The sequence below is a fragment of the Alosa pseudoharengus genome, unplaced genomic scaffold, assembly GCF_046254945.1.
Source record: "Alosa pseudoharengus isolate Yale_2024_CS ecotype anadromous, Long Island Sound unplaced genomic scaffold, YU_APseudo_1.1 YU_APseudo_1.1_scf_11, whole genome shotgun sequence".
NCBI lineage: Eukaryota > Metazoa > Chordata > Actinopteri > Clupeiformes > Clupeidae > Alosa > Alosa pseudoharengus.
In genome coordinates this window covers 37,483,906-37,493,205 of record NW_027468576.1, presented here as the reverse complement: position 1 = coordinate 37,493,205, position 9,300 = coordinate 37,483,906, and the positions used below count along the sequence as shown (strand labels likewise).

At 43.2% G+C, this 9,300-nt stretch overlaps 1 protein-coding gene across 1 annotated transcript in view; it reads left to right on the top strand.

The window, feature by feature from the left end:
* The window catches only part of gipc3 (GIPC PDZ domain containing family, member 3), an 18,084-nt gene extending 9,057 nt beyond the window's left edge, over positions 1-9,027 (top strand). Inside the window, exons 4-6 of the mRNA XM_076275473.1 lie at positions 5,244-5,353; positions 5,938-6,019; positions 8,839-9,027. Coding sequence (XP_076131588.1) covers positions 5,244-5,353; positions 5,938-6,019; positions 8,839-8,990 — 344 coding nt within the window. The 3' untranslated portion in view covers positions 8,991-9,027. The remainder of the gene's footprint in view (positions 1-5,243; positions 5,354-5,937; positions 6,020-8,838) is intronic.
* Positions 9,028-9,300: the final 273 nt, after the last annotated feature.

Genomic DNA, 9,300 nt, shown 5'->3' with positions numbered 1-9,300 from the left:
CCGGGGGTGGGGGGTTGGGGGTCAACAAGGAGACGGACATTGTGCGGACCTTTGCCCCCCAACAGACCCCCCCATTAGTTTGTGGGTTGTCACCGGGAAGCAGAGCTAGAGTTCAGTAGGGTAACAGCCATCTCAGGTGTGTAGGGTGACAGCCATCTCAGGTGTGTAGGGTGACAGCCGTCTCAGGTGTCAGGGACAGGGAGACTCAGGTGTCAGGTTCAGACAGGAAACTGCTGTGCCTGCCTGCCACCTCACTTCCTGCTGATAATGTGCCACACAGTAGCTGTTTGGTAAAAACACGTGTCGTCGTTAATAGACAGAAAACTCTGCTCCGTCGCAGGCTAAAAATAGACATCTCCAGAATTGCACACGGAAAACTCTTTCAGTGAGCCATTTGGGAACCAGACGAATCTCACGGCCCGTGAGTCAGCGGGCAGCGACACTAAGTTGGAATGGAGTTACAGCACACATGACCAGGCATCTTAGACCAGCAAAGGTGGCTAGTACTGCATGGGACACAACAGTTACTTATAGACTCAGCAGGAGACAGTTCCAACAGTCCGCTTCACAGAATCAATAGGAGCATGTGTCCTTTTAAATGATGCATGACACAACACCTGTTCAAGACACTAACAGCCGTTCAGTCAGACATTAATCCTCTCCTCTCCACCTCGTATCCTCTCCTCCTTCTACCCTCCCTCTCCTCCTCTCCTCTCCACCTCCTCACCTCTCCTCCTTCTCCCCTCCTCCTCTCCTCTCCTCCTTTTCCCTTCTCCTCTCCTCCTCTCCTCCTCTCCTCTCTACCTCCTGTCCTCTCCTTTTCTCCTCCTTTCCTCTCCTCTCCTCCTTCTCCCTTCCCTCTCCTCCTCTCCTCTATTGCCCTCCTCTCTACCTCCTCTCCTCCTCTCGTTCTTCTCCTTTCCTCCTCTCCTCTCCTCCTTCTCCCCTCCCTCTCCTCCTCTCCTCCTTTTTTCTCCTCTCCTTCTTTTCTTCTCCTCTCTACCTCCTCACCTCTCCTCCTCTCAAGCAAACCCCCCCACCATTACCACCACTCTCTCCCTTTCTCTCTCTCTCTCTCTCTCTCTCCCTCTCTCTCTGTCCCCAGACAGTAAATTACTGTGTGTAAATAATTGAAGAGCCTTTGGTTATCGTTATAGCATTAGCTAATTGGATGTTTGGAAATGATGGATTATCTTTCATGTGCAAAATGGTTGTAGTTATACTCCTGAATGCACACAGAACATTTCAGTTTGTGTGTGTGTGTGTGTGTGTGTGTGTGTGTTCATGAAAGGTTAGATCAAAGGCATATGGAGGTCATTGGCCTCCGTGTTCTTTGCCACTTGACTGCCATGCAATGGGGTAGTATTTGCCACCTGCGCTGCGCCTTGCCCCTGTCCTGCCAGCCTGACTTCCCCCAACCCCACCCCGATGCCCCCTGGGATGGGCACCATAACAAGGGACAGATAGGAGGGCACTGGAGGGGCATCAGGGTGTAGCCATCAGCAGCACATCAAACGACCACCAGATAAACATAAAAGCAGGCGATTTAGATGCTATTTACTTAGAGTCTCCTCAGCATCAGCATCAGTCCAGCATCTGCCCTCGGACTGAACTTACACGCACACACACACACACATACACACACACACATACACACACACACACACACACACACACACACACACATACACACACACACATACACACACACACACACACACACACACACACACACACACACACACACTCACAAAGTTTGAAGTTGTTAACTACCGTAAATAGACCCTAGGTTGTTTTTACTCTGGAGTTACACTTTAAAAAGTGGTTTTGTCCCTTAGCTCAAGAATCAGTGGTTTATGTTTATGTTTAAATTTATTAGCAGATGCTTTTGTGCAAAGAAAAGTACATTATATTTTAACCAATGACCAGATGAAACACACCAGAGAGGTAGCTCACCCCTAACTTCAGCATTCCCAGAGAAATTCCACTCAAGGTTTGTTTTTTTGTTTGGGGGACAGGATGCCCCCACATTGTTTGTTTCCAGTTGTCAGAGCCTGGGCTGCCCACAGAGACCGTTTTTTTTACAGTGTGCTCATGGAAAGGGCAGTTAGTGGTCGTGAGGAGATGATTGCTGAATATGACAAAAAATGTTATGGGCTTGAAATTGCATAAAATCCCTGACTGGGCCTTTAACTGCTTTATTCGTATCTAACTTTATGACAAAACAGAGCATCTGCATCATGACACTTAAATGTCATTCGTTCAGTTTCAGCTCAAGAGAGCTTTATTGCCAGGACAAATATTTTTTGCATTGCCAAAAGCAGAACAAAACAAACTTTTGTATTAAAATGTTCTGTAACTGTGAGGGAGCACAGGTAAGAGAGATAGGACTGATCTGCTTCGCAGGGCCGTATTAAGCCGTTCTGTGGCCCTGGGCGGGGCTTTGTGTCCAGAGGAGGCCGGGCCACAAACCCACTCATGCCTGTGGCCCCTAGTACTTCATGCCACAAACCCACTCATGCCTGTGGCCCCTAGTACTTCATGCCACAAACCCACTCATGCCTGTGGCCCCTAGTACTTCATGCCACAAACCCACTCATGCCTGTGGCCCCTAGTACTTCATGCCACAAACCCACTCATGCCTGTGGCCCCTAGGCATACTTCATGCCACAAACCCACTCATGCCTGTGGCCCCTAGGCATACTTCATGCCCTAATGTGGGATATTTTTTGCTTTTCAGACTTCTGTAGTAGTAGGCTATATTAGGCTACAATGTGAGGGTGACACATTAAATCCACACCCAGTTTTGATCACTGGGCCCTGCAGCTTTGGCTTTCCCATAGTTTCACTGGCATTCATTAGTTTGGGGAAGAGCCACACCCACTGGAGCTTAGGTGTCCCATATAAGGCAGCGTCCCACATCAGGACAATTGAGTATATTTAATAAAACAAAGTGAACGCATAGCAGGCCTTCTACGAGCCCTGTTCTCGGCAAGTACATCAACAAGACCGACTTTTGAATAGACTAGCCTTCTTGATAAGCAGTTTTACTGATGTAACGGCACGATCACGAAACTGGAATCTGTGGCGCTCATGCTTGCAAAGTTCTCAAAATGGCTCAACTGAGGCCTATTTGTGGCTGGCTTATTGGTGTTCAGTTTTGTAAGTAAGTATTTTCAGGTATGTGTCTAAGTGTTTTTAATCACCCAATGTGTTTTGTATTTTGAATAGATGTGTTGTCCCAATGGTACCCATGGGATTTCATTTATGAACAAAGTGTCTTATGAAATAGTGTGTAGTGTGCAGGAGCGAGTGTGTTGCAGAATTGCAACTAAGTGCAAAGCAGCGCTTTTGTTTAAGGTATGACACTGTATTTAAGGTGTAGTGATAAAAGCTTCAAGTTTTGTGACTTTGGTCTAAGCATGTATCTATAGTGTTCAATCAATGGGCAAAAACTGTAAACACAACAGAAAGCATGCTGCTACTGTATAGCCTAATTGTGATATTTATAGGGCAACAGGCTTAATTACATGGACATTATTAAACAGGGTATAGCCTAAATACAAAACATTTTAAAAATCAACAGACTTACCGATGACGTCGGCTCTTTTTTCTGCACTTCGGTGCACCACTTGTACATGTAGCTTACTAGCAACAACGGCAGACTGGCTAGTTGTGGCAGCTGCAGGCTGGCTTTCTTGAGATTCATTTGTTAATTTGGGTTTTCTTTAGTAGCTCTGAAGCTTTCTCTTGTTTCTGTGCATTTTTGTTTTTTTGGGCACCACTTTCATGTCTCCTACGTATGTCTAGACATTTTGGCAGGTGCTTTGTGAACAACAATTTTGGTGTGGTGGCCCCCTGGTGGCCAAGGCCCTGAGTTGCAGCCCCTATAGGCCACTGGGTTAACTCATTGAGTGCCTTTTCCTTCCCATGCGTTGAGTGCCAAAAACGTAATATTACGTTTTTAGCTTTTTTTTTAAATTACGAAACTAGAGACTCTAACACACCTTATATGTGAATTTGGGAACTCTGTGATGAATGGAAATGAAATATATGACAATCGAAAACTCATGAAAACGCACAATCTGGACATTTTATCTGGACATTTTATCATAACTCGGTTGCCGCTTTGGGTCGAATCAGTGACGCATGCACGTCAGGTCAAAACCAGGCCATTTTCGTGGGTCTATCACTAGGTGGTCTCGCCAGGTCTCGTTGATCACTTCTCGGAAAGTTTACACAAGTAAGTAACAGGCAACACTTCATATTTCATGAAAGACGTTATATCTCCATTTCTAGAACAAAAACAGCGATTTTGATGAAAACTAGCCACTGTTTAGCTTGGGATTTCTCAGGAACAGAGGCGTGTAGAAATACACAGTTTGCACACACCGAGAGCTTAAAGTCTCACCTTTTAATCGAGCTAGTGTATGTGTTCATAGCTATAACACAGAATATGCTGTGGCTGTACAAAAATCATCAGCTGCATCAACAATGGTCTAGATTGCTGGCACTCTAGGAAAAAAGCTCCCGAAAACAGCTTGGCATTCAATGAGTTAATACCATAGATATTAGAAACCTAGATACTGTATTGGGCTCCAGAACGTACGTCAGTAGTGCGGCCATCTTGGTGGGGACAACAACAACAAACCCCTGGAGGCCAATGGAGAAACAGGTGTCTCTGATTGGACATCACACAGGTGCCTCTGATTGGACATCACACAGGTGTCTCTGATTGGACATCACACAGGTGCCTCTGATTGGACATCACACAGGTGCCTCTGATTGGACATCACACAGGTGTCTCTGAGTGGAAATCAGACAGGTGTCTCTGATTGGACATCACACAGGTGCCTCTGATTGGACATCACACAGGTGTCTCTGATTGGACATCACACAGGTGTCTCTGATTGGACATCACACAGGTGCCTCTGATTGGACATCACACAGGTGTCTCTGATTGGACATCACACAGGTGTCTCTGATGGCCGGCAAGTGTTGCCCATAGACAGTAAGGTGTTTGCCCCCAGCAATATGGAGGCCGCGTATATGTATGCCACCTAAAAGAACTCGACGGATAATGCAGTATCTAGGTTTCTCAGAGTTTACGGTCGGCGTGAAGGCAGTATTATACCGTTTCACCGACACATGACTAGAATGGTAAAAGCTGATTGGCTTTACACATCAGCACTGCTGGCCATCAGCAGTCATCCAGACTGACACTTCCTGTTTACCCTCCCCAGACATGATTGGCCAGAGGACCCGGGCACCCAAGTCCGGCGAGGGGAAGATGGTGAGCGGACGAGAGACGCTACGTCTGCGCTCGAAAGGCGGAGCCACCGTACAGGAAGTGGTAAGTTGATTGAACAGTAAGTAGAGAGCTGACTGAACAGGAAGTAGAAACATGACTAGACAGGAAGCAGGGACATGACTGGACACATAGATATTAGAACCCTGGATACTGAATTGGGCTCCATAACGTACGTCAATAGCGCCGCCATCTTACTGGGGGCAACAATCAAGCGGTAAATTATTGGAGGCCAATGGAGAAACCTACAGTAATAGAACTCGACAAACAATGCGGTATCTAGGTTTCTAATATCTATGACTGGACAGGAAGTAGAGATCTGACTGAACAGGAAGTAGAGATCTGGCTGGACAGGAAGCAGAGAGTTGGCTGAAGTAGAGAGTGGCTGTTGTCTGCAGATGCTGATGACTCAGAGGGACTTACCCGCAATCCTCCACAACCTACAAACACAATCACTGTGACTAATGTTCTCAATTCCCCATTTTCCCCTCTATATTCATTCTTTCTTTTCTTTCTCTTCTTCACTCTTCACTCTTTTCTCCTCCCCCTCCCCATTCCCTCTCTCCCTCTATCCCCCTCTCCCTCCATCTCCCTCCATCTCTCTCTCTCTCTCTCTCTCCTTGTCCCAGCCTAATGAGTTTGAAGAGAGGGCCACTAGGAAGGTGGATGATCTTCTGGAGAGCTACATGGGCATCCGTGACCTGGAGCTGGGTAAGCAGACAGCAAGCGTACGCAGCATGTGGACGGCCTGGTCCCCCTCCCCTCACATGCGTCATGAGCCTCCATGCTGCATAGAACTCCACACTCTGCACCAGTATGGTGGTGGGTGGGGAGGGATGACCGGGAAGAGACAGGGCCAGGGGTCAGGCTTTTGAGCTAAATCCGTTCTCATGAGTCCCACTTCTAAAGAAGAAAGCTACCGTTAGACACACACACACACACACAGATAAGTCTCATGGGAAGTCCAAATATTATCCATTTCTCCAGATGTGAAGGAAAAGCCTGAATTATAGAAATGTATAGTATAAGTATATATACTCTTTTGATCCCTTGAGGGAAATTTGGTCTCTGCATTTATCCCAATCCTAGATTAGTGAAACACACTCAGCAAACACACAGTGAGGTGAAGCACACACTAATCCCAATGCAGTGAGCTGCCTGCAACAACAGCAGTGCTCGGGGAGCAGTGAGGGGTTAGGTGCCTTGCTGAAGGGCACTTCAGCCGTGCCTACTGGTCGGGGTTTGAACCGGCAACCCTCTGGTTATAAGTCCGAAGCGCTAACCAGTAGGCCACGGCTGCCCCAAATGCATCATGAGTTCTCATGAGTGCAGCTCTCTCAAGAGTCTGAGTCCGACGTTTGATACCGAGCTGCTTTCTCATCTGACAGGAGGCATGCTCTTAGAGCAGGATATTCAGAGCATTCAGGAGGCATACTCTAAGAGCCTTATCAGAGCATTCCGCCCAGAAATCTCTGCCCATCAGTGCAGCTAACCAACAGCTCTCACAGATGGCATTTCTCCTCCTATGATAACAACATTCCTCACCGTCGTGCCAAGCATGTCTTAAACTTTTCTATATGTGCTCACTCTCTTCACATTCAGAGACAGAGAGTCTCCAATTTACACAGATAATATGCCTTACTCTTACAACTATTAATATAACCTTATTTAATGTGTAGATTATTGATATAACCCCCTAAATGTATAGACCCCATAAATGTATAGATTATTCATATAACCTAAATGTAAATACTAATGATATAACCTTTTTTAATGTGTATATTATTGATATAACCCCATAAATGTATAGATTATCTGGTAACACTTTATAATAACTACACACAATTCATCATTTATTAAGCCTTTGTTACTTATTACTTAATGGTTTGTTCATCATTAGTAATTTCTTGTTCATACATCATTTTAAAGCATTTGTTCACACAGTTATAAATGGTTTGTTCATAGAAAATAAGCCTATCCGAAAAATATGTTTGTAAGTACATGATTTATACTTAATAAATGATGAAACAACCACTTATAAATGAAATCATTTTCCCATTATAAACCAGTTGCAAACTATTACAAAATTACTTTGTTCATCATTTGTAAAGCATTGCTCCTATGTTAATTCTCATCAAAACATATTTGTCCACACAGTTATAAATGGTTTGTTCATAGTAAATATGTTTATAGATTACTGTGAATACTTAATAAATGATGCAATAATATTGTGTTGATGAAGTAATATTGAAGTAACAGTTGTTACATACACATGCACTAATGATTAGTTAGGGTGATGATACATATTTTATAAACCACTTCCTAATACTATAATTCATGATTAACTCAGGAGTTACAAGTGGTTAGTTAATGATATTTTGTGAGCTTATCTAAAGTGATGCCTTGCAACACATTTTGAAATGAGTTGTAAAGATTACATTCACATTCATTAATTTAGCAGACAAGCGACTAAATTAAATTGAAGGCCATTGTCTCAACAGTGAAATCTGGGAATCGAACCCCTAACTTTTCAGGCTACTGCATGCTAGTTCAGCACCCTATCCACTACACTGCCATGGCCCAGATAGAAACACCTACAACTACAAGAGTTTCTGTTTTCTTCTACTACACACTGTTAATCATGCATTAAACATCTGTAAATTATTATTAAATGATGTATTCCTACATTAATTCTCATCTGTAAATCGTGTTTACACAGTTAATAATGGTTTGTTCATAGTAAACATGCATATCTATATTATATTTTTGAATTGACTGTTGTAGTACTACTGGGCAGAGGTAGTGTAGTGGATAAGGAGCGGGGTTAGCATGCGGTAACCCATAACGTTGGGGGTTCAAGCCCCGGCATCCACCAATGTGGCCTTGCCTTTAATTTCATTGACATGTGTGAGTCGCTTTGGGTGAAAGTATCTGCTAAATGAATAAATGCAAATGTAAACTTTATAACTCATTTATAAATGTGTTGCAAGGCATAAAACGTCCTCACTTTAGATGAGCTCACAAAATATCATTAACTAACCACTTGTAACTCCTGAGTTAATCATGAATTATAGTATTAGGAAGTGGTTTATAAAATATGTATCCTCACCCTAACTAATCATTAGTGCATGTGAATGTAACAACTGTTAAATAATGGAAATATTACTTCTTAAAAAACATATTATTGCATCATTTATTAAGTATTAACAATAATGTATAAACATATTTTAGATATAGACTTATTTACTATGAACAAACCATTAATAACTTGCTTTACTGATGATAAATTATGTATGAACAATAAATTACTAATGATGAACAAACCATTAACTAATAAGTAACAAAGGTTTAATAAATGATGAATTGTGTGTAGTTATTATAAAGTGTTACCGATTATCCGTATGACCTAAATGTATCCATATAGCCTAAATGTATAGATTATTCATATAACTCATAAATGTGTAGATTGTTCATATAACCTAAATGTATAATGAGGTTTAAGTTTGTTGGGATGTTCCTGTCCTCTGCAGCCACGACCATTGTAGAGGCGGGAAAAGACAAGAGGAATCCGGACGACTTCGCTGAAGCACTGGACTCCGTCCTTGGCGATTTCGCCTTCCCAGATGTGTTCCTGTTCGACGTGTGGGGCGCTCTTGGAGATGTAAAGAATGGAAGATTCTAGAAGCCAGGAAAACCAGGAAATAATTACACTATTTCATCAAAACACTCCAGAAAGCAGAGGACTCTGGGATTGAATCTGTACCTGATCTGAGCTGTATAGGACCATCAGCCGTATAGGAGGCATATATAAGCATTATATGAGCTGTGTTGGAGCATATATGAGCTATATATTATATCAGTGTTTTTCAACCTTTTTTGTGCTACGGCACACTTTTGACACTTAAAATGTCCCACGGCACAGTAACATCCTGTGTGAATAAAAAATAAACATACCATAGCCTAAAATTTCAAATAATACACAGATATGGCCT